The sequence below is a fragment of the Aquarana catesbeiana genome, linkage group LG03, assembly GCF_042186555.1.
Source record: "Aquarana catesbeiana isolate 2022-GZ linkage group LG03, ASM4218655v1, whole genome shotgun sequence".
Classification (NCBI taxonomy): domain Eukaryota; kingdom Metazoa; phylum Chordata; class Amphibia; order Anura; family Ranidae; genus Aquarana; species Aquarana catesbeiana.
The window spans coordinates 637,460,260-637,486,781 of NC_133326.1; the positions used below are offsets into that span (position 1 = coordinate 637,460,260).

At 42.3% G+C, this 26,522-nt stretch overlaps 1 protein-coding gene across 2 annotated transcripts in view; it reads left to right on the top strand.

Moving 5' to 3' along the window:
• OLFM2 (olfactomedin 2) overlaps positions 1-26,522 on the top strand; it is a 522,305-nt gene that overhangs the window by 279,339 nt on the left and 216,444 nt on the right. The window contains exon 1 of one of the 2 annotated variants that reach the window (XM_073622530.1): positions 8,520-8,806. The exons of the other annotated variant lie outside the window; for it this stretch is intronic. Within the exon in view, the coding sequence (XP_073478631.1) occupies positions 8,678-8,806 (129 nt within the window). The 5' untranslated portion in view covers positions 8,520-8,677. Of the gene's footprint in view, positions 1-8,519; positions 8,807-26,522 lie in introns of those variants that run through there. 2 annotated transcript variants of the gene reach the window in all.

The following is a 26,522-nucleotide window of genomic DNA, read 5'->3' on the forward strand; positions in this document are numbered from 1 at the left end:
GGAAGGTGGAGGAGCACAAGGTCTCTAACATCTACCAGCTCCATGATGTCATCATGGAGGAGTGGAAGAGAACTCCAGTGGCAACCTGTGAAGCTCTGGTGAACTCCATGCCCAAGAGGGTTAAGGCAGTGCTGGAAAATAATGGTGGCCACGCAAAATATTGACACTTTGTGCCCAATTTGGACATTTTCACTTAGGGGTGTACTCACGTTCCCAGCAGTTTAGACATTAATAGCTGTGTGTTAAGTTATTTTGAGGGGGCAGCAAATTTACACTGTTATACAAGCTGTACACTCACTACTTTACATTGTAGCAAAGTCTCATTCCTTCAATGTTGTCACATGAAATGCTATAATAAAATATTTACAAAAATGTGAGGGGTGTATTCACTTTTGTGAGATACTGTATATATATCTATATATCTATATATATAGATATATAGATATATAGATATATATATACACACACACATCTATATATATATAGTCTATGTCTTTAATAAGGTGTTACTAATAAAAAACTCCAAAAACATGATTGAACCTCTAAAAATGTTGTGCCCAGCTGGTAATCTAGCATCCTTTATAACAAAAAATAGTTTCTATTTCACTTAATAGGATTGAGGAGATTCATCTGAGCTTGAATCTTGCTAAAATTCTCCCTAACAGGCCACAAGGCTGAGCCTATTTTCTAGGTTTAGAGTCTGGAGAAAATCAATAGGATTAAGCGACATGGATTCCTCTTATCTGGAATGGGCTTACATGTCGCAATACATTAATCACGTATTGTGCAGAGGGAATGATTAAAGCTAGCAATAGACAGGCAGGTGTCTGCCTCACATTTAAGGAGACATCTGCTTGTTGATTGTAGCACCAGAACCTGCGTCTGTTTGCACCATGCATGTTATGGATTGAATTGGAGAGCATTGGAAGGTTAACACTTCTCTTCCATTGTCTTATTGAGATGTGTGAAGAGGTTACTACATCACATGAAGATTTTCAAAAGTCACAGAAAGAGGTATTTATGATAGCTAGGGGCATATATTATTGCCACCTAGGGTAGCCCTAACCTGATCCATTATATTTGGTAAAAGGTCTACATAAAATGTACTAGAAGAGGAACAAAAGTAAGCCAAGAGGCTTACTTACCTCCTCTGACATTGGTGGCCTGCGTTGTCTACACTCCAGCTGGTAATACTCTAATGCTGGCCTGTCCACGGCTGCTCAAAAATATCCCATGGACTTGAAAAGGACACAGACACAGGTAGCCCATCGCCAGAGAAAGTAGGTAAGCACCTGCAGGAGTGCCAATTTAGTATAGCAAATTTGTGGATTTAGTGAGGGGGCTGGGTTTCTTTGCAAAATACTGAACTTGTCCTTTAAAAATAAAACAAAATCTAATTAAAAAAAAAAAAGAGATTTTAGAAAGAGAATTCTGCCAAAAATTACATTACCTGTTTGCTATCATTTTTAAAAAAATAATGTACACTATCTGGGATGCATGTGCACTGCAGTATACACTCCAGTCCCACTCCTGGAATCTTTAAGCTGAGCATTGAGTTGGGTCCTGGGATGATTTAATGCCAGCATGCAGGTGTGGGAGTTACTGTACATCATCAGTGGCTGCTCAGTGGTTAACCTGGAAGTAAGTGGACCCAGAAGAAGAGAACCAAGGGAAGATGCCAGTAGCCATGATGTGGAGGAGTGCAGATGACCCATCGCTGGAGGGGAGCACACTAGAGCAGCCATTCTTAACATGGGTTCTCTGGAACCCTACAGTTCCTCTAGTGGTTGCTGGGGATTTCATTAAACTGTGCCTGAATGGCCTCCCATCTGATGGTGCTGGCATAGTTCCACATTCAGGGCCACTTGGAAGAGCCAGTGACATGACACCAACTATATTTATTGCTGTCTGTAAGAGTAGCATTCTGACCACCACCATAAGGATGGTAATCTTCCTACTGGCCACCAACTTAAGGAGAATTCCTCCCACTGACCCCCAAATTAATCATTTTAGCAAGGGTTACCAGAGAACTAAAAACTATTTCAAGATTTCCCCTGGGTGTAAAAGGGTATAGTTGATGGTGGTGCCTACATTGTTTTAGATCCACTTGACAGAGCCAGTGGCATTATACCAGTTATCTATTGCTGTCTGTAAGAGTGGCATTCTTACCTCCATTTTAAAGGGGGCATTATGTCCACTGAACATCAAAGTAAGGGGCATTTTTCCCTCTTACCCCCAATTAAATAATTTTAGCAGGGGTTGCCTGGGACCTAAAAATTATTTCAAGGGTTACCCTGAGGTAAAAAGATTGAGAAAGACTGCACTAGAGGGCAAGTGTGCACTTCCACACAATGGCGAGAGCTCCAGGGACCTGCAGAGGATTTAGTTCTGCTCAGAGTATCCTGTAGGCATGAAGATCATTCTTCCCAACTTGTTACAGTTGTTATAAAAGTGGAAGAACTGTGCTATCTGGATATACACTCCAGTCCCACTCCTGGAATCTTTAAGCTGAGCATTGAGTTGGATACCACCCCGGTGTCAGTGTCCCATCATTGGTTTTAATGGGAGGAATAGTGCCCCATTATTGGTGTCAGTTGCTGACATAGTGCCCCAATGCCTGGATAAGGGCAACCAAAGGGCCACAGTTTGGAGACCAATGACCTAACCACTTGCCATCCAGGACAATTTTGATATTTCTCACATACAGCTTAAAATCAGAATTGTTTGATAGAGAATTGAACCTTTGCTTTGCCAATACAACTTAAATATGTTTAGGGTAGATAAGGAACTCAAGATTCTTTTGCGTGTTTCTTTTGTAATTTGTGTTGCCATTGGGAGGAACTCTCACTCCCTGTCTATAGAAGAAGTGATGGGGAATCCCTCCAATGAGGACACAGATTGCAACACATCCCTATTTTTAAGTAAAGGGGAAAAGTAATAGAACCTCTTTCAGGTTATTATCAGGTTATTATCACTGCCTGTGTCTTCCTGCCCCACTGAGCTTTCCTCAATTCTTGTTCTGTTAATACAGATAGGAAGTGAATTAAATCTCACCAACGGAGTCACAAACAGAAATAAAACTTGACAGAAGATTTTACGCTTCACCAATCTATACACAACTAAAAACAAAAGGCATGGTCTGGAGTATGGCTTTAAATGTCCACCCCACCCTCACTTCTGTTGCATATACTCATCTTCACTTTGATTTCCAAATGCTTCATTTTCCCATTATGGGGGAGTATGTGACTCACTCCCCAGTGTGGTCGTATGGGGGGAGAAGGAGCGAGTAAATTGCTCCGCATGAGCTCAAAACAGACTGACATAAAAGAGTAGTATGATCAAAGCTCTTTTGGCCCAACTTCTCATTTGGGTCACTGGAGTGCACTTAGTTCTGCACTCCTATGACCCATATTCAACCACAAAGCCGTCACAGAGCTGGTCCAGGCTCTGCATGGATACCGTCAATAATGTCAGGATCTGTCCAGATGCCTGATCAGCCGCTCCCTCCACAGTCTGGCTCTCCAGGGAGCGCTGGAGGGGCAGAGCAGAGAGCCGGAGACTGACAGTCACTAGCCCTCTGAAGCCTGAAGACCGAGAACTGAGTGATCAACAGTCTCTGATCATTTAGACCTCGAAGTAGAGCCAGAGGGGACATGCAGCCATCTAGGTGTGTATGAATGTTTGTTTTTAATCCCAGACTTCTCGTTTAAATCTTACACAGCAATTGTCTTCACTTCCATGGCTGAATGGAATGGCCGGGTAGTGAAGGAAAGATAAGTATAGGCAGCATTTGTGGAGGGAGAGTGAGTTGCCCACTTGCCCTTTAAGTGGACCTGTGGCTTTGCCTTAGGTTTGCTTTCGCATAGCCAAAGCATATATTCACTTTAAAGAAGCTAAGACCGAGAAGATTGGTAAAGACACAAATCATCCTACAGAATACCAGTTTACGTCCAATTTGATAAATAATGTGAGCTCCAGGAATCCCTTTGCTATCATTTAAATCTCTAGCACTGCTACACAGATTGTTGTTGCTAAATTCAGACGGGTATACTTTTTGCTGAGATTTCACGGTCTGCATGTATCCAGAATTAGATCACTGTGATATTGTGCAGACAGGGAAATCCTGTTGTCTCAAGCAGCATTGTGGAGATATAAAGGGCTAAAGTCTGCTGCGGATGATTATCTTTTTTGAGAAATGGCACATCCAAAATCAAAATGCACAACAAGTACACAGTTCTTACAGCTTATTTATTTTTTGTTTTGTGTAATGTGCTTAAAGTCCAACTTTAGGCAACTAAAAAAAAAATATATCCCTTGCTCACTTTGTCTAGGGGGGAGGAGAAACAGTTTTACTTACTCTGTCCTCTGCTCCCCCAGCAGACAGCAGTCCACAATGATCTGGCATTGGGCTGTCCTTCCAGCTTTGGTTTTAACCCCTTAGAGCCCTTTAACGGCTTTAGAATGCCAGGAGTCGGGGCATATGGTCATGTGACCTCGGTGATTGGCTGTCAGGGCAGTTACATGATCTGAAAGTTCCTTATCGCAAGCAGCGAACAAGAGCTTTCCATTAGCCGCCAGTAACTGCGCTCTTGGCACAGCTTTATAGGCGCTATTGCATGCAAATATGCAGCCGCTCAGCGCCAAGGCTTGGCCACTGAGAGGCCACCTATTTGCGACCCTAGACCACTGGAGCATGGGGGAGAAGAAGCTGCAGAGATGGGTCTAGCTGTGGGTAGAAGCAGAGGATCAGGTAAGTAAACTTCATTTTATTGTTCCCTTATAAAAAAAGTCATCAGATGTCAAAGGGGTTCCTCGCTGACAGCTGAACGTAATCAAAAGATTTGCCTGGTATGGTTCAGGAGGGGGGAGGACGCTCAAGTTAAAGTGTTACTAAACCCAGGACCTGCATTCACTATATCTGGTCTCCCGCAGTACACAGAGCATGGAAATGCAATAGTTTTAGTAAATATACACCGATAAATACCTTTTTCATTAGCAGTTAGAGCAGTCTTGTGTCAGTATCAGTGTCTGCTTAGAGCTTGTAGGAGGAGTTTTCATTCTCCCCTGATCCTCTGTCTGGACAGTGCTGATTGGCCCTGTGCTGATCACATGCACTATCCTAAGAAAAAAAACCTCTAACAAAACACCAAACTGTACATGTGCAGCCTGACTCCTAATGCAGGAGAAGAAAGAAAGAAAGGAAGGAAGGAAGGAAGGAAGGAAGGAAGGAAGGAAGGAAGGAAGGAAGGAAGGAAGGAAGGAAGGAAGGAAGGAAGGAAGGAAGGAAGGAAGGAAGGAAGGAAGGAAGGAAGGAGAGAGAAAAAGAAAAGGAAGGGAGGAAGGAGAGAGAAAAAGAAAAGGAAGGAAGGAAGGAAGGAAGGAAGGAAGGAAGGAAGGAAGGAAGGAAGGAAGGAAGGAAGGAAGGAAGGAAGGAAGGAAGGAAGGAAGGAAGGAAGGAAGGAAGGAGAGAGAGAAAAAGAAAAGGAAGGGAGGAAGGAAGGAAGGAAGGAAGGAAGGAAGGAGAGAGAAAAAGAAAAGGAAGGGAGGAAGGAGAGAGAAAAAGAAAAGGAAGGAAGGAAGGAAGGAAGGAAGGAAGGAAGGAAGGAAGGAAGGAAGGAAGGAAGGAAGGAAGGAAGGAAGGAAGGAAGGAAGGAAGGAAGGAAGGAAGGAAGGAAGGAAGGAGAGAGAGAAAAAGAAAAGGAAGGGAGGAAGGAGAGAGAAAAAGAAAAGGAAGGAAGGAAGGAAGGGAGGAAGGGAGGAAGGAAGGAAGGAAGGAAGGAAGGAAGGAAGGAAGGAAGGAAGGAAGGAAGGAAGGAAGGAAGGAAGGAAGGAAGGAAGGAAGGAAGGAAGGAAGGAGAGAGAAAAAGAAAAGGAAGGGAGGAAGGAGAGAGAAAAAGAAAAGGAAGGAAGGAAGGAAGGAAGGAAGGAAGGAAGGAAGGAAGGAAGGAAGGAAGGAAGGAAGGAAGGAAGGAAGGAAGGAAGGAAGGAAGGAAGGAAGGAAGGAGAGAGAAAAAGAAAAGGAAGGAAGGAGAGAGAAAAAGAAAGGGAAGGAAGAAAGGAGAGAAGAAAAGGAAGGAAGGAAGGAAGGAAGGAAGGAAGGAAGGAGAGAGGAAAAGGAAGGAAGGAAGGAAGGAAGGAAGGAAGGAAGGAAGGAAGGAAGGAAGGAAGGAAGGAAGGAAGGAAGGAAGGAAGGAAGGAAGGAAGGAAGGAAGGAGAGAGAAAAAGAAAAGGAAGGACGGAGAGAGAAAAAGAAAAGGAAGGAAGGAAGGAAGGAAGGAAGGAAGGAAGGAAGGAAGGAAGGAAGGAAGGAAGGAGAGAGAAAAAGAAAAGGAAGGAAGGAAGGAGAGAGAAAAAGGAAGGAAGGAAGAAGAAAAGAAAAGGAAGGAAAGAGAGAGAGAGAAAAAGAAAGTCACATATTTAGATATAAGTGTTAGAGGGAGGGGGAGGTAGCTGTTTGAACCTGGGATATGAGAGACATAGACAGTTAAGTGGGTAGACTGATGTAATTAGAGAAATAGATTGTCAGATAGATAGAGAGACACATAGATAGATAGATCATTAAAATGGCAGATTGATATAAAAGGCAGTAGGACAGAGAATGGGGTCTCCCTCTAGCTGTGTTACTCTAGTCTTATGGCTAAAAGATACTCGAATATGTAGTAGATAGTAGGGATGGGCAAATGGCTCGGGCCGAACTTTGGTTGTTCGGATGTTCGGCGAACAACAAACATTATGTGGTGTTCGTGGCAAATTTGAAAGCCATGGAACCCTGTTAAAGTCTATAGGACACTAACATGAAAAATCAAAATTGCTCATTTTAAAGGCTTATATGCAAGTTATTGTCATAAAAAGTGTTTGGGGACCTGGGTCCTGCCCCAGGGGATATGGATCAATGCAACAAAAAGTTTTAAAAATGGACGTTTTTTTCGGGAGCAGTGATTTTAATAATGCTTAAAGTGAAACAATAAAAATGAAATATTCCTTTAAATATCGTGCCTGTGGGGTGTCTATAGTATGCCTGTAAAGTGGCGCATTTTTCCCGTGTTTAGAACAGTACCGCAGCAAAATGACATTTCTAAAGGAAAAAAAGTCATTTAAAACTGATCGCGGCTGTAATGAATTGTTGAGTCTCCACAATATAGATAAAACTCATTGAAAAAAACGGCATGGGTCCCCCCCCCAGTCCATTACCAGGCCCTTTGGGTCTGGTATGAATATTAAGGGGAACCCTAAACCAAAAATGTTTTAAAAATTGCGTGGGGTCCCCCCAAAATCCATACCAGGCACCTTCAGGTCTGGTATAGATATTAAGGGGAACCCTGCGCCAAATTTAAAAAAAAAATGACGTAGGGGTCCCCCCCAAATCCATACCAGACCTGATTTTAAGGGGGAACCCTGCGCCAAAATTTAAAAAAATGGCATAGGGGTTCCCCCCAAAATCAATACTAGACCCTTATCCGAGCACGCAACCTGGCAGGCCGCAGGAAAAGAAAGGGGGACGAGAGAGTGCCCCCCCTCCTGAACCGTACCAGGCCACATGCCCTCAACATGGGGAGGGTGCTTTGGAGTAGTCCCCCAAAGCATCTTGTCCCCATGTTGATGGGGACAAGGGCCTCATCCCCATAACTCTTGCCCGGTGATTGTGGGGGGTCTGCAGGTGGGGGGCTTATCGGAATCTGGAAGCCCCCTTTAACAAGGGGACCCCCATATCCCAGCCTCCGCCCCTGTGTGAATTGGTAATGGGGTACACTGTAACCCTACCATTTCACAAAAAAAAGGTGTCAAAAGACAGGAGACACTTTGGGACAAGTCCTTTATTAAAAAATAAAAAACGAAAAATGTCCCGTGATGTAGATCCATCTCACGCCACCCGACAAGCTGAAAAAAAAAAAAAGCCGCAACAGCTCCACCTCCATGGGAGGCTCCCGCCGAGTGACGCTTCTCGCTGACAGCTGCTATATAGCTGAGGGCGGGGACACTCGGTGACGTAAACGGGCGACCCTGCCTTCCTCTGACGTCACTTGACGTCTCCTGTCTTTTTCATGCTTGTGTCCCATAGACTTTAACGGTGTTCGTCCGAATTTTTTTTTGCCTGTTTGCAAGTTCTGGTGCGAACCAAACCAGGGGGGGGGGCTCATCCTTAGTAGATAGAAAGAACAAAAGTACAAAAGAAACAAAGACACATAGCCAGTCCTTTAGACCCTTGGATTGGAGAGAAATTGATAGTTTAGTGGGTAGACTGAGATAGATAGATAGATAGATCGATCGATCGATCGATCGATCGATCGATCGATCGATAGATAGATAGATAGATAGATATGTCTTTCTGGCTGGGTCTTCCCAGTCCTGTGGCTTCTCAGGAGGGAGGGGTGGGAGGGAGAAGCAGAGCAGGGAGGCAGAGAGGAGGGGGCAGCTCTCCCTCTCCCTCTCCCTCTCTCTCTCTCTCTCTCTTTCTATCATCCTCCTTTCACTCTGTACCCAGGTTTGACACAGGCAGGAGCTGCAGTGCAGCCGTGCTCTCTCCCCCACCCCCCCATCCCCCCTCCCTCTAAGGGGCATTTCCATGCCTGCCTGAGCTTGGCACTCATACTCAGAGGGACACCCACCTATGAGCTCCAGGAGAGGAGGGTGGCAGTGAAGATGCCAACCCCATGAGCATGGTGTCCTCGGTGGCACAATGACGGTTCCCTTATTGAAAATCGGGGCCGTGCTCAGCACTATGGCAATGGTCACCAACTGGATGTCACAGACATTGCCATCACTTGTGGGTCTCAACGGCACCAGAGCTGGTACTTCTGAGAAAATTGTGAGTTCTTGTCACCAGCTTTCTTATTTCTCTTTATGACTTGCTATAGCAAAGTTGGGAAAACACTTAGCGACACACCTGTTAGCTATAGAAATAGGAGACGAGGCTCTATAGATGGGCTGGACGTTGCGCTTGGTTTGTGTCTCTAGATGAAAAGTCATTCTCTGTTTGGGATAGATTTGTTGGAATTATTTCATTCTACCTCTTTAGACATCCCCATGTCTACCTGTATAATCTACATGCAAAGGGGATTTTGGATTTCCTTAAAATGTCACTGCTCCTCCTATGTACATAAAATGCTTGGACCAGAAATAGACTCAATTTAGCATAAAAAAATCATTCGCCTTTCTTATTTCGGGATGGAATTGTCTTTTAATGTCTGTGTTGGGTGAATATTCTGCTTTACTGTGAGATTTAATTATTGACCATACACAGCACCGGGTCTAGATTACATGGATTGAATGCATATTTATACAAGATAGATAACGAACTTGCCTATGGACAGATGTATTGCCACCATTAATGCAATTATTGGTGTAATCTAGTTTAATTGCAATGAGAGGAAGGTTTAAAAGAGCGTGACGTTAAGGTTATTGCATAATTAAATTGCTGGTTACATATACAGTGTGTGTATATATATATATATATATATATATATATATATATATATATATAGAGATTTCTCTCTCTCTCTCTCTCTCTCTCTCTCTCTCTCTCTCTCTCTCTCTCTCTCTCTTTTTCTATCTATCTATCTATCTATCTATCTATCTATCTATCTATCTATCTATCTATCTATACTGTATGTGCTTCAGTATCCTTCCTACAGATGAGAATGTTTGTCTAGCTGTCAGCATAGACCGGCTGTGCCGTATAATTCTCAGCTATAAGAGCTGCAAGCACAATTAGACAGCCTGAGATTGACGGTTGTGCTGAAGAGGTGACAATCCAGTGTCGTAGGATCTCCTGGAAATATATGACTGTCTGCATACGACTAGTTCATAAAAGGTATATAGAGAGGAAGCAGTATACATGTTCTAGTCAATAGATGGGCTGCAAAAATGTTTGCCCGGTAGAATGATCCCCTTCACTTTTCCCCTGTCACCAGCTCACCCAGCTCTGCCATTCCTCACCTGTCTGGCTGTCACAATCTTTTTCCACATTTAATAATTTCTGTCAGATTTAATTAAATCCAGTTGTCACACCCCTGTCCGTCCTGTCTTCTCCATGTCTACTACCCACCTGTTTTTTCTTTTTTTTTTTTTTTTTCCTCTTTCCACTCGTTCGTTTTCTGACATCAGTCATCAATATTCTTCAGAAATGTTCTCTTCCTCCTCTCCAAGTCTCCTTCTTTTCTTCCTATAAGCTGTGATGGTTTCATGCTTTACAAATGAGACAAGGATTAAAGGATTGCAGCGGTTTAACACCAAGAAATTAACTTGTGGATTTTCTTGTGGTTAGTAGGTCAGTTTTCCTTTAAGAAAGATTAAAGTAACCTGTTAATGCTCAGTTAATTAAATACAGAGAGAGAGTTCTGAGAGCAGATATGAGATCTCCAAGCAGCTTTCCAGTCTAGGAAATTTAAAGGAAGATGGGAGTTCAAAAATATTATATCTATCTATCTATCTATCTATCTATCTATCTATCTATCTATCTATCTATCTATCTATCTATCTATCTATCTATCTACTGTGTGTGTATGTATATAGATATATAAATATACTATTTTAGTGAGACTCCTTGGTCTTACTTTGGATTTGGAGACTGAGAGGAGGGGCTTGGTATCTCAGTGCCAAAGACATCACAAGCCATTGGGGTCATTCCACCAATTAAACCCTAAAAAAAACCTTAAAACCTTAAAAAATAGACAAATAGAAAAAAGAAATACATAAAGAGAGAGAGAGAGAGAGAGAGAGAGAGAGAGAGAGAGAGAGAGAGAGAGAGAGTAGCTCTGAACAGCTTCCCAGTCTAGGAAATGGAAAGGCAGATGGGAACCCTACAATATATCTATCTGTCTATATATATATATGTAGATATAAATATATATCTATATATAGATATATATCTATATATAGTTCTGAGCACAGATACAGGATCTCTAAACATCTTCCCAGTCTAGGAAATGTAAAGAAGGAAGATGGGAGCTCTAATATATATATATAAAATTTTAGTGAGACTCCTTGGTCTTACTTTGGCTTTGGAGACTGAGAGGAGGGGCTTGGTGTGTCAGTGCCAAAGCCTTCACAAACCATTGGGGTCATTTCACCAATTAAACCCCCCAAAAAACCCTTAAAACCTTAAAAGATAAACAAATAGAAAAAAAAAAAAAAAAATATATATATATATATATATATATACACACACACATATATAGTAAAAAAACTTAATTGAAACTTAAAAAAATGTATTTATATATATTTTTTGTTTTTTAACCACTTCCATACAGAGCCTATTCTGGGACTTCTCTCCTACATGTAAAAAATCATCATTTGCTTGCTAGAAAATTACTCAGAACACCCAAACATTATATATATATATATTTTTTTAGCAGACACCCTAGGGAATAAAATGACGGTCGTTGCAACTTTTTATCTCGCACGGTATTTGCGCAACAATTTTTCAAACGCGTTTTTTTGGAAAAAAAAAACAGTTTAATGAATTAAAAAAATAACAAAACAGTAAAGTTAGCCCAATTTATTTTTGTATAATGTGAAAGATGATGTTACGCTGAGTAAATAGATACCCAACATGTCGCGCCTTAAAATTACGCACACTCATGGAATGGCTCCAAACTTCGGTACTTAAAGGCGATGCTTGACATTTTTTTACAGGTTACCAGTTTAGCGTTACAGAGGAGGTCTAGTACTAGAATTATTGCTCATGCTCTAACGCATGCAGCGATACCTCACATGTGTGGTTTGAACGGCGTTTACATATGTGGGAGGGACTTACATGTGCGTTCGCTTCTGAGCGCGAGCTACTAGGGACAAGGTCGTTTTTAAATTTTTATTTATTTTTTTTTAAATTTCTTTTACATTTTTTTTTTTATCACTTTTATACCTATTACAAGGAATGTAAACATCCCTTGTAATAGGAATGATTCGTGACAGGTCCTCTTTATAGAGAGATGTGGGGTCAATAAGACCCCACATCTCTCCTCCAGGCTGGAAAGCATGAGATCGAAAAAAATTAATCTTTTGCTTTGTTTACAATCGCGACCCGGCCGTGGCGTCATAACGTCGCGCCCGGGCCTCCGACGGTCATAGAGGTGACTGGTGACCATCTGGTCACTGGAAATCTCTATGGTCGTCATCCGTTGGTAGCCGATTCTTTCTCCAGGTCCCCGATGGCATGGGAGAACCCGGAGAAGCACCAGATGGCGGCGGGAGGGGGGACGTCCCCTCCCGTCGCCTGTAAGAACAATCAAGCGGTGGAACTGCCGCTATGATCATTCTTATGGTGCACAGAATCGCCGGATTAAAACAAGGATATCTGAGCGATGCCTGCAGCTGCAGGAATCCTTCAGATATTCCCACTGAAATCCAAAGACGTCATATGACGTCCTTGGGCTGGAAGTGGTTAAAGTTTATTAATGAAATTACCCCAGTGGCATTGATATGTCAGGAAACAGAACAAGGGTGCACACACCGCTTCAGGCAAAAAATGAACACACCCGATCCAAGGTGCTAATCCCGGCTCATCACCGTAGGCAATATCAAGAAGAGAAGAAAAGATTGATCGCACACTTGAATCCAAAACATGCTGTAGAAAAGTCCTTATTGTCATGAGCCAGACAAAATTGCAGTGATGATCAGTTGACGCGTTTCGCACGTTTCGTGTGAAACGCGTCAACTGATCATCACTGCAATTTTGTTTGGCTCGTGACAATAAAGACATTTCTACAGCATCTTTTGGATTCAAGTGTGCGATCAATCTTTTCTTCTCTTCTTGGCATTTGATATTTTACAGTGGCTTTGGCACAGGGAGATACCAAGCCCCTCCACCCAGTCTCCAAAGCCAAAGTGAGACCAAAGAGTCTACTGTAACTCCTCCAATTCATTTCCATAATGTAAAACAGAATCCAGGATGCGAATCTCTTGTAGTGACCATGGCGAGTGGGTGGAGTCGTGACTCGGCCCTAACGCCCCCCACCAATGGATGCATCAAGTGATTCAGTTTGCCACCCATCCATACAAAATTGAAATGTCATTTTTTGGGGTGGGCTGAACCTTTCGTTTTTTTGGAAGAGAAGAATGTATTGATTTTGTAAGCGGAGAGCAGTCACCATCCATTATGTTCCCATATTCCGTATTCTTCATTTCATTTAGTGTCGGAACGTGTCTACTCAAGAAATTGGTGCCGGTCCGTACAGAATGTACTACTTAACAAGATTAGCTGTTATATGGTTGCTTCCTATACCAACACTCAGATGATGAATCTGAACAAGATGTAACGTGCCGCTTGGGTTTGCACATTAAATGATGGTTATTTGGCCATTCAGACACATTGCCCAATTTAAGAAGACCAGATCAATATTTGTTTGGTTCAAGCTTTAAAAATGCAGCTTAGTAAATATCAGAATAAAAGGGGAAGATCTATTGTAGGTAGACCAGGACATCAAGTCGGCAGCAACCAGAGACAGACTGGCTTATTGTGGTTAAGTGTATTCACAGTAATGGTGGCTGACCTCTAATTGCATGCTATTGGATACTGTGCCTCTCTGCTTGTTATTAAATCCAGCAATACAAGGGTGATTATTGTGAGCAGAAAGTCTTTAGATTTTGTTATCTAACCTGTCCTTTAACATGAAAGCTCAAATCCAGGCAAACAGCTAAAGGCATGGATGAAATATACATTATAAGGGGGTATTTTACCTGGCAAAGGGTTTGTATTTCTGTCAATCCAGTCCTGAGGTTTACACAGCTCTGCCACACAGCACACATCTTTTTCCCCCATTCCTAACCAGAGCACTTTTTGCGATTCGGCACTGCGTCGCTTTAACTGACAGTTGCACGGACGTGCGGCGTTGCACCCAAACAAAATTGACGTCCTTTTTTCCTACAAATAGAGCTTTCTTTTGGTGGTATTTGATCGCCTCTGCGGTTTTTATTTTTTGCGCTATAAACAAAAAAGAGCGACAATTTAGAAAAAAACACATTATTTTTTACTTTTTGCTATAATAAAAAAATATATAAAAAAACAATTTTTTTCCTCAGTTTAGGCCGATATGTATTCTTCTACATATTTTTGGTAAAAAAATCGCAATAAGAGTATATTGATTGGATTGCGCAAAAGTTATAGCGTCTAACAAAATAGGGGATAGTTCTATGGCATCTTTATTTATTTATTTATTTATTTATTTTTTACTAGTAATGGCGGCGATTTTTATCAGGACTGCGACACGTCGGACAATTTTGACACATTTTTCGGACCATTGATTACTGGAGCATTGATTACTGGAAAAATGTCACTGGCAGGAAGGGGTAAACCACTAGGGGGCGATCAAGGGGTTAATGTGCCCTTGTGTGTGTTCTAACTGAAGGGGACTGTGTAGGGGAGATGACAGCATAGGTGTGCGCAGTCTATTGCATTAGGGTGTGCACCCCAAAGCTCAAACACACATTTTTTATGAGATTTTATATATATATATATATATATATATATATATATATATAGTCCGCACACACTCCCTCTGACTTCTTCTGCTCAGCGCACAGACGACACACCACCGGAAGAAGGCAGGCCCAGCACGATCTCCGAGGCTGGTGCATCCCCATCCTGCCCACTGAAACTTAATTGCAGTACTAGAAGAAAGTACGGAGGAGGCCTTGTTCCTGCAGTCCTCCAGAGAGCTGGGAGCACCTAAAACTGCTGGGGGAGGAGGTAAGGGGGATGAGATTCATCCCAGTAATGTGCATGTCATCCATGACAGTTGGCAACTGTGGGTGATTAGGGTGTGCCCAGGCACACCTGGCACACCCTTTGCGCACGCCTATGGATGACAGATCGCTGTTCATACCCTGTATGAACAGACGATCTGTCTGTTCTCCCTTCAGAGAACCGGGATCTGTGTGTTTACACACACAGATCTGGTTCTCGGTGTGCCTCGAGCGATCGAGGGAGCCCGGCGGTGATCGCGACCGCCGGGCACTCGCATCGGCTCCATGGGCGCACACGCCCCTAGTGGCCAAATATAAAAGCGACGTAACATGACGGCGATTCACGCAGTCGAGCCATGTTTCCGCAGTACAACTGCGGCGGTTGGTCGGCAAGCGCTTAAAGTATAAATAAAGGCAAAAGTTTTTTGTTGTTTTGGATAGAATGGAGAGGAGTTAGAACATCTGTCAGTTTTTATTGCTGTCTGTGCCCCTATTACGTAGATTTACCCTCTCTACTTGTCCTCTTTACTGTTTTTAGGGCTGTCACCAGAACAGGAATAGAGGGGAAATCTGGGGACACTAGTTCTGGTGACAACCATGGATTTCCTCACTGTGGGGCGATTTCCTCTCTTATCCTGTTTTTGCTATGGAACAGGAAGTGAAGGGAAATCTCCTCTAGGGGACACAGATGGCAACAAAACAAGGTTATAACCCTCCTTTACTGTAATCAATATGAGAAAACAAAGTTCTGCCTTTTAGTTCTACTTTAATGACATTCTAATAAATACAGAGCTGCACTAATATGTGTCTTTAATAGCTGCCTGGAGTTCACCTTTAAACAAGCAATGTTATCTGGTTGCAGTAGGGGACAGGTCCTCTTTTCCTTGCTCATCTCACAGTAGTTGGTCTCTTGGTTTCCTAATCCTGGGATATAGTTCTAGCCACCGCAAATCCAAGAATATAATTGCAGTGGAATCCATGTTTCTTATCTGCTGTCTGTGTAGCATTCATTTTATGAATACCATTTTGTGGCTGGAGTGTATGTAGTGAAGACTGCAACCTATCAATTCAAAAGGAACTATTGACAGCATTACCAGACATTAGAGAGCTGCTTGTCTTGAAGAATGGCTTTGATTGACAAAAGATTTTTCTCTAAGGACTAGCCTCGTTTTGAGATTGTGGTATTTACAAGTTTAAAACACCCTAGAGAATAAAATGGCGGTCTTTGCAATACTTTTTTCACACCGTATTTGCGCAGCAGTCTTACAAGCGCACTTTTTTTGGAAAAAAATCACTTTTTTGAATACAAAAATAAGACAACATTAAGGTTAGCCCATTTTTTTAATTATTATTATAATAATATTATTATTATTATTATTTATTATATTGTGAAAGATAATGTTACGCCGAGTAAATTGATACCCAACATGTCATGCTTCAAAATTGCGCCCGCTCGTGGAATGGCGTCAAACTTTTACCCATAAAAATCTCCATAGGCGAAGTTTAAAAAATTCTACAGGTTGCATGTTTTGAGTTACAGAGGAGGTCTAGGGCTAGAATTATTGCTCTCGCTCTAATGCCCCGTACACACGGTCGGATTTTCCAATGGAAAATGTCCGATCGGAGCGTGTTGTCGGAAATTCCGACCGTGTGTGGGCTCCATCGGATTTTCCAACACACAAAGTTTGAGAGCAGGATATAAAATTTTCCGACAACAAAATCCGTTGTCGGAAATTCCGATCGTGTGTACACAAATCCGACAGACAAAGCGCCACGCATGCTCAGAATAAATAAAGAGATGAAAGCTATTGGCCACTGCCCCGTTTATAGTCCCGACGTACGTGTTTTACGTCACTGCGTTTAGAACGATCGGATTTTCCGACAACTTTGTGTGACCGTGTGTATGCAAGACAAGTTTGAGCCAACATCCGTCGGAAAAAATCCTAGGATTTAGTTGTCGGAATGTCCGATCAATGTCCGATCGTGTGTACGGGGCATTACGATTGCGGTGATACTTCACATGTGTGGTTTGACCACCGTTTTCATATGCGGGCGCTACTCACGTATGCGTTCGCTTCTGCGCGTGAGCTCGTCGGGACGTGGTGCTTTAAAAAAAAGTTATTTTTTCTTATTTATTTTACTTGATTTTATTTATTTTTTCACTGTTTCTTTAAAAAAAAAGAAATTTTGGGTCACTTTTATTCCTATTACAAGGGATGTAAACATCCCTTGTAATAGAAAAAAAGCATGACAGGACCTCTTAAATATGAGATCTGGATTCAAAAAGTCCTCAGATCTCATATTTGGACTAAGATACAATAAAAAAAAAAAAAAGAAAAAAAAAATGTCATTTGAAAAAATGACTTTGAAAAAATGGCCCTTTGAGACGTATGAGCGGAAGTGACGTTATGACGTCGCTTCTGCCCTGCTATGGTATGGAGATGGGTGGGGGCCATCTTCCCCTCACTCATCTCCATACCCAGCCATGGACAGGTCCCGATCGCCTCCACCGCTGCCGACGGCTCCGGTAAGCGGCGGAGGAGGGAGCGGGAGAGCGGTGGCACCTCTCCAGCCGCCGATAACGGTGATCCGCCACAGAGACCACCATTATTGTAAACACGACCGGCTCCTGAAGAGATGGATACCTTGGTTTTGGCAGCAGCTGCTGCCGTTACCGAGATATCCATCTTCAAAGTGCCGACGTATATGAACCATGGATGACCTCCTTCCTTATGGTTATCATTCATTTCCCTTAGACACTTTCTGAGTCAGAGGCTTGGAGCAAGTTTGTAGATCAGGAGTTTTGACTTCACTTGTTGCATACTTATACAGTTAGTGATTCAGAAAGTGTTGAATCACAGTTAGCACAACAGCCAGGCTACTCAGAATTCTTTGGAGGAGGACAGAAACTATCCAACCTACTTTATTGCTTTTTAAAGTGATGGAGATGTATTATGACTATTTGCTGCAGTAGAGCTGGCATCAGGCATTGACCGGGGGGGGGGTCGTCATTGTAACTTTAGGAATTAAACTACTGTATATATAGTATATTACCACAAAGCAAGGTCCACAAAGACATGGATCAGCGAGTTTGGGGTGGAGGAGCTTGACTGGCCTGCACAGAGTCCTGACCTCAACCCGATAGAACACCTTTGGGGTGAATTAGTGTGGAGACTGCGAGTCAGGCCTTCTTGTCCAACATCAGTGCCTGACCTCACAAATGCGCTTTTGGAAGAATGGTCAAACATTCCCATAGACACACTCCTAAACCTTGTGGACAGCCTTCCCAGAAGAGTTGAAGCATGTTATATCTGCAGAGGGTGGGCCAATTCAATATTGAACCCTACGGACTAAGACTGGGATGTCATTAAAGTTCATGTGCGTGTAAAGGCAGGTGTCCCAATACTTTTGGTAACATAGTGTGTATATATAGATATATATATATCTATATATACATATACTGTGTATATATATATATATATCATACTTGGCTGGAACCCTTGAAAGCTGGAAATCACGGTAGTAGACACTGCTACTCCATTAATCTCCAATTTCTTCCAGGTCCCACGCTGAGCAGCTGCCCTGCCTCATTTTGAACACAGGCAGTCGGCAGCTCACGTCAGTGCCATTCATTGAATGCTTTGCATTTTCTGAATTAATGCCTAGCATTCTCTGATTGGATGAGGTGGAGAGGCAGGGAGATGACATCATGTTCTCAGCCTCATCCAATCAGAGAGTGCTTTGCATTTGTTCCATAAATGCAAAGCATTCTCTGAATGGTACCTGTGCCAAGCAGCCAAACTCCTGTTTGGAGGAATACAGAAGGGCATAGATCCAGGAGAAAGTGGAGATCACTGGAGTAGCGGTGTATACTTTAGTGATTTCCAGCTTCCAGGGTCATCCGCCAGGTATGGTATGTACTGTACATACAGTACCTAGTTACATTGGTCCAAGCTGGGCTGTTGTAGCTATATAAAATATCCATTCCTGGAATTCTTCTTGAAAGTATATGTCTGAGTGTATGTAAAGGCTGTGGGGAGCCTATAGGCCAGTGATGGCGAACCTTGGCACTCCCGATGTTTTGGAACTACATTTCCCATGATGCTCATGCACTCTTCAGTGTACTTGAGCATCATGGGAAATGTAGTTCCAAAACATCTGGGGTGCCAAGGTTCACCATCACTGCTATAGGCAATACTTGTGACTATCCCTTTTTAGGTGTGTAGATTTCCCTTGAATAGACCTTTATTTACAACTGATCCTTGATGGATCTTTGATTATTTATGCACTTGTTTTAGTAAAATTTTCTCAATCTACTGTATGTCTTATTTAAAAAGTTGTTTGTTAGACATACCTCAATCCTTGAATAATATGCAAATGAAGCTGACCCTCATCTGAATGCCCTGTACAACAAATGTTGGATGTGAGCTTGTTGGCGGAAAGTCCGACCATGTGTATGCTCCATTGAATATTTGTTGTCGGACTTTCCGCCAACAAATGTTGGCTAGCAGGTTCTCAAATTTTCCGCCCATAAATTTTGTTATTGGACTTTCCGATCGTGTGTACACAAGTCCATCGCACAAAAGTTCACGCATGCTGGGAATCAATGCTCGCCAAACACAACATTAGCAGAAGTAGCCCAAAGGGTGGTGCACGGTTATTGAACTTCCTTTTTATCGGCTCGCCGTATGTCTTGTAGGTCACCACGTTCGTAATTGTTGGCCAACATTTGTGTGACCGTGTCTATGCAAGACAAGTTTGAGCCAACGACCTTCGAACAAAAATCCACGGTTTTGTTGTCAGAAAGTCCGATCGTGTGTACAGGTCATTAGAGTTGGCTAAACTGGCTCCAGCACTCCCTTTGCTTGTGCTTCCTTTCATGCCACTTCCCATTGGAAGTGCCCTAAATACTGATGAGTTCTAATGTCAATCACCACTGAACATTTACTAAAACATTTTATATAGTTCTTCTCCTTAAACGCAGTTGATAAGGCAATATTGAGTGTTCTGTTATTTCCTATCTTTATGCATGTGCAGGGTCTCCAACAAGTAGAGCAGAGGTATGAAACAGGCCTGGCAGAGAGACTTTAAGTTGTCCAAAGGACCAGCGTTGGGCTTTTGTTCTCTTTAGAGCTTCTTCTCTCCCCCTACAAGTCTAAGCAAGTCAAATGCCCGTCCACTGCACCCGCAATGAATTCTGAAAGATCTCAGAGTCATCTTGAGCTGATGTCAAAAGCACACTGCATTTGCCCATGGGACCCTGTTAACTCAAAAAGTGAAGGGGTTCAAAATAATCCCCCCCCCCCCCCCCCCAAGACACTCATGTTGAATGATAGGTTGGCTTTTTTGTCTGGTTGTTCAAAAGTCTTTATTACAATAACAATGTTAATTGGGGTCAGCATAGAAAATCAGTCATTTCTTAAAGGGTGAGACCACTAATATTTAAGTGTTTGGGGCTGATGAAGAGTTCCCATTGGAAAATTATTACTTCTGTTCTAGTGTCAAAAATTCTGATTTTCCCATAATTTCAGTCCCATTCATAATGGTCAACAAGACAAATAGAGAGCGTAAAATTCTACAGTAGAAACATAAGGAGCACTAAAAAGCAGGTTCTAACCCTTCAACACGCTATCCAAAACTAAAAAAAAAAAAATAAAAATATTTTGACTATATATACACTTTAAGCTTTTGGCAGATTTCAGTTATAAGATTTCAGCATTTAGGTTTGCACACTTGCCGTGGCACTCTTCCAGCTGGATTTTAAACTCAATATAGATTATGAAGGTAGCAGGAACACAGATGTTGCAACGGGGGGACTGAGACTGTAAAATGTGGAAGAACAAGGCTGAGAAAACTGAGAATTTATCTGACCACTGAAATCCTTCAGAAATACAGGAATTCTGATATTGACTCCAGTATACCATGTAAAGTGTTACTAAACCCACAACAGTAAAATCAGTCTGTATATGCAGTAAAACATGCTTAGTGGAACCTAAGGGACTAATCCTCTGCATTGTGTAAAAAAGGAAGTTTGATTCTGTCTTCTCTGATCCTCCCCTTCTTCCACAGTCCCCGATCCATTTCCTATTGGTACAGAGTCTTGGGGCAGTGGCGGCTGGTGGTAATTTTTTTTTTTTTTGGGGGGGGGGGGCGGAAAACAGTGCACCTGCAGAAGCCCCCCCCCCAGTTGGGTTGATCGGTCTCTCAGTGCACTTACCCCATCCATGGCGGGCATCACGGGCGGCTTCCCCTGCTCTCCTCCGCAGGCTTCACAGCCGCGGAGCGGGCATCACGGCGGTGGGCTTCACAAGCAGCTTCTCCTTTCCCTGCTCATGGCTTTCGTCTCCTGCCTCCTCCTCTGCCGCCAATCAGAACGCTTCTCCTTTCGACCAATCGGGAAATGGGTCTCAGACCGGCTTCCTGATTGCCGGAGAGGAGATTCAGTGTGAAAATAGTGAATATTCATTCGCTATTCTCACACACCTGGGTGGACTCCGTTCACATTCTCTGTTCCCTGAGCCCACTCTTCAAAATAACACCCACTCCGCATTGGAATTCATGCATCCGGCATCCTGGTAGGGGCCAGACGCATGGATAGGGGGGCGGCGCCCGTGCACCCTGCTTGGGGACACTCCGCACATGCTCAGTTTGGTGTGTATTGCTAGAGAGGTTTTTTTTTTTTTTTAGGAGGGTGCATGAAATTAGAACTGTCCAGACAGAGGGTCAAGGGTCATGCGGCCTCATAGGACAGTCAAAGGAGAATGAACACTCCTCCTTACAAGCTTTAACCAGTGCTTGGCCAGACACTGATAGAGGTCACAAGACTGCTATATACAGGCGGTCCCCGGGTTACAAACATCCGACTTACAAATGATTCCTACTTACAAACGGAGGGAGACAACAGGAAGTGAGAGGAAATCTACCCCTGGGAAGGGAAATTCACTCCTGTAAGAGTTATTATGGGAAAAGGTGCCTCCACTGAAGCTTTATCACCAATCCTTGTTTCCACAACAACCCAAAATTTTCAAAATCCAATTATCATAGGAACAGAAAGGAGGTGATATCTTCTGAACAGGGGTACAGACAGACATGCACAGGATGCATTAAGGTGAAAAGACACATAGGTTTACAACCCCTTTAAGAACAAACCTACAGACCCTATCTTGTTTGTAACCCGTGGGCTGCCAGTACTGCTGATGAGAAAGGGGATTTAGCGGTTTATACGTACTAAAATAATTGCATTTCCATGTACTGTGGGAGACCAGATATAGAATTGCAGGGTCCTGGGTTTAGCAACACTTTAAGCTCCCAGTATCATCAGGTCACAGTCTTCCTTTTAAAATGCTGGAGTAAAGTCTATTGTATCTTGAGTAATATGTTGTGATTCAGTGTCCTTACATGTACTCAAGAAGCTTTGCTATATTATATTATACAGTTCTGCTTGGTAATATCCTATATTACATCCAGCAGATCAGTGAGAATTAGTCAATTAATTTTCTGCAATATGGAAAAATCTGCTCACTCCTGGATGGTGTTAAATAAATAAGACTCTCATTACCATTTATAAATTATTTATTTAAAATAGAGGAAATCAGAACGTCAGATTACATCTATCTTCTTATCTGCATCCCATCCCAACCTCATTAATACTCAGTTACCAGCTGTCTGGAGGTCAACTATAAGTGTGGCCAAAGATGACCAAATGCCTCCCCAAACATTATGCACTGGGTGACATCTACCCATCTTTGGAAACACTGGTCACCAAGGGTGTATTCATAGCCATAGTAAAACCTGCAACTGCTATGGGGTCCAGAGCTTCCTAACTACACAGAGAATTTTGTAGATATTTATAGGGTTCAGCATATACTTCGACTAAAATTACAATGAAAGCAATTGTTCTGGTTCACTATTGGAATTGTCTTTAAGGTGGAAATTGAAGAGGCAGTGGGGCCTTCATAATTTTCTGTGAGCCCCCATCACGTTTAGTTACAGCCTGGCTGGTAACTTCTTGTGTATTATTACTTGGAGAATGACCAGCATGGGCAATCAAATACTGTCTTTCATATACTGTCTTTCATCTTCTCACCAGGAGATTATTAGGATACTGGTTCTATGTCATCATATGGCCATATCCCGTAGAGAATAACCAAGGGAAACAGTTTGTTACAGTAGGGGATTTTCCAGCTCCTCTATGTGTGATATGACACCATGAAACAAAGTTATAAAAATACAAAATGTATTGAACAAATGTTAAAACCATACAGAGGTACCATGTCATACAACAAAGGGCTAACATAAAACCATCCTATAAAGAGTTATACCATATTCGAGCTCAACATATTTTGATAGAGATATCTTCATAAGGAACATATGTGGATGAAATCTGAGAAAAAAATGATCATATAAAGGTCAAATACAGCAAAAGTTTATTTACATATTACATCAACACTATATCAATATATCAGTCCTCATACCTTCTATAGAAAACCTGTTAAAAACAATTATAATTCTATAAATCTATAATTAACTCCAAAGATGGAGGTAAGATGACACTCATCATACAGTGTAGGGACCTAGAGAAAACACCATAGAGCAGGGATATGCAATTAGCAGACCTCCAGCTGTTGCAGAACTACATGTCCCATGAGGCATAGCAAGACTCTGACAGCCACAAGCATGACACTTAGAGGCAGAGGCATGATGGAACTTGTAGTTTTGCAACAGCTCGAGGTCCGCTAATTGCATATCCTTGCCATAGAGCCAAAAGATATCCAATTTAGCACAAGGGATGCCAGTAAGAGACCTCCAAGCCTGGAAGGATAATGTTAATTAGAAAGCGTTATAAAAAATATATTGAAAACCAATATATGTAACTATGTAGGTCAGGATGCAGATTACCCCAACCAAAAAGAAAAATTGATGCCCTTTTCAGCTAATCCTGTATATCATGTCACTCTTAAACAGTCCCAAATCAAAAATTACAGTGTAAAAAGTCACATTCCAAGTCCACGTTCTGTGAAGGAGATTACAATCTAATGTTCCTGCCACAATCATACGAACAATGAGGTGATTTTGGGTAAAGCTAGTTAACGTACCATTATCTTTTTGTTTTGTGGAGGGAAACCGGAGAACCCCACAAAAACATGGCGAGAATATGCAACATAGTGTTGTAGAATTTTATTGGAACCTGGCACCCCAAGCTATAAGGAAAGAGTATAAACATCCTGATACTTGTCTAAGCACTGCAAAAACGCATTTCTTTAATTTGTGATTTTTTTTCCATGAATTGAGAGTAATCTTAGGTCATTTATGACCACCCTAAGAGAGAGTTAATGAGAGATCCCAGTGCTCATTCTGTTCCTTGCTTTGCTATAGGGATTAGTCACCATGTTCTGCAGAACTTCAGCTAAAGGAGTTACACATGGAAGTCAAGATGACTGTAGTTTGACCACAGTTGAGTGTATAACGTTGCATGATGTATACCCAAAGTAACAACTAGGGTGTGTTTGGAGATTGTTACACTTGATGTATCTTCAAATTAGAAGATACACCAATAGAGAGGCACCAATAGAAAACTTTTAGATTGAAAGGGAAAGGGTTAGAAGGCCGGTTTTTCATTTCTGTGTCCCGCCTGTGGAGATTTCCCCTTATTTCCTGGATCAATTAAATATGTTACCTGGTCAAGATCCATATGGAAATTTCAGCAACAGAAAGACAGACACTAATAGAAAACTGTTTTTCTGACAGATTAAAGACATTGAGATATTTTACATTTACCTCTGTTGTAATGTTCTATTTAAGTTGGCATTGGATACTAAAAAAGGCAACAAAATGCTATTAGTTTTCCTCTACAGGATTACTGGATGTGAAATCTGTGTTAAAAACATATCTCTCCCCTCATGCCCAACCATTTTTATAGGGTGGTTTAAAACTTCTGTCAAGTTTTTACTGCTCTCCATGATTCCATTAAAGGGATTTCATGTCACGTACTGTCACAGTAGCTTCATAGACAGGAAGTAGGGGTAAAACCACGAGTGCCCTGTAAAGCAGTCACAGCTAAGCATAGGTCCAAATAACGTTTGAGCAGATTATACACTTAAACATGTAGAACCCTCCTAGATAGGTGCTGGGATTAGATACATTTAGTTATGGCTCACTGTATCCAGTGGAACTGTTGTTTATTGTTAGGCAAATTAACCTTAGCGCATTGTAACCAGTGTGGTTGTGTTGATTGTTTCGGTCTGTTCTATGTTCCAGTAGTTACAGGACTGACTGCTTCCCCCTGATTAGTCTAGAAAGCTCTGGAAATTAGTGGGCAGGAATAGTCTAATCAGCAGATAAATATTCGTACAGACTTGGCCAAACCCTGGTGAGGGTCACCTAGACAGTAGCTAGGAGTCTGTATAAATACTCTGGGATAGAGAGCCACAGGGTCTTTTTCCTGAGAAGGAGATCACAGTCTAAAGGGGCTGCTTGCCCCTTTAGGCCATCCTGCCGTGTGCCTGTGTGGTGCTGTGGCCTCAGGTGGGCTACCTGGAGGCCTTCTTTGCTGGAAGCTGCAGAAAGCTGACTGAGGCACTCTTGTCTGAGGATCTAGTCTGGTAGCACAGGAAGAAAGTGTTGCAAGCATATTGGAAGGAGGCAACCAATTTTCCAAGGACCTTTGTTTGTACAGACTGGAGAGAGAGATCCTAGAGACTGTGGTCTGAGGCTATTCCTCATGTGTCAGAGTCAGCTGTGTGTGTAAATAAGACATAATGTCCAGTGTCCTGAAGAGCTTAGTCTATCTTATTCCCAGTGAAAAGACTTTGCTTGGACTGTCCACCAGAGGAAGATCACTCTCCTCAAGTTGCTACCGGGTCATATTTCTATAGAAGATAAATGTGTCTTCCTGTTGTACACAGTTTTTGAGCATCCCACTTAATTCCCTAACCCTATCCAAGTTACCCCAAAATAAAAAAAACACCAAAAAGAATACTTGTGGGCTGTTCATTGAGCCAAAGAGTAACTGTGATTGTGTTGTATTGGTAAAAGGATTCCGGGCAATCTCATGTGAACCTGGCCTAAGTGTTTGTAGTGCAGCTCCTGTGGAGGTAGCACTGCACGTTAACGTGCTTTGCATTAAGGCAGCCCATTCATATTGAATAGGCTACCAATGCACCCAGTTGTAGCAAAAAACTCACCCAATCCTTTTTTGGAAAATTGTGTTGTGGTGCCAATCAAAATCAGTGTACTAACACATCAGCAGCTGTCCTAAAAGCTGAACTCTGAGATAAGCATATAATAATTATTAATTCTTGTGTTCTTGTGTCTTGGTGACCTTTGCATAGTTCTTGTGGATCTGTGCTGTAATCCAGTGTAAAACGTTGCCTCTGTGTAGGAGCTTTCTGTAACAAAGACCGGTCACTGTTGCTCTCTCTCCCTTTGCAGGATGACTGGTCTTGTATCTGCCCCCTCCTGCAGTTTTCTGTAGTTGGTGGGTCTTCTGGGTCCCTTCCACAGATCTGCTCTATGCACATGCTATGTACAGCACAGTGATGATGTCACTCTTTTACAAAATGCTATCTTGGTCTGTAAAGGCAATTGGTGCACACAAGTGGATTTACATCCTTAGTGGCTATTAATGAAAATATTAGCATGAAAGCTTTTGTGCCTAGAGTTCAGCTTTAAAGTACACTATATTACCAAAAAGTATTGGAACGCCTGGCTTTACACGCAAATGACCTGTAATGGCATCCCAGCCTTAGTGCGTAGGGTTCAATATTGAGTTGGCCCACCCTTTGCAGCTATAACAGCTTCAACTCTTCTGGGAAGGCTGTCCACAAGGTTTAGGAGTGTGT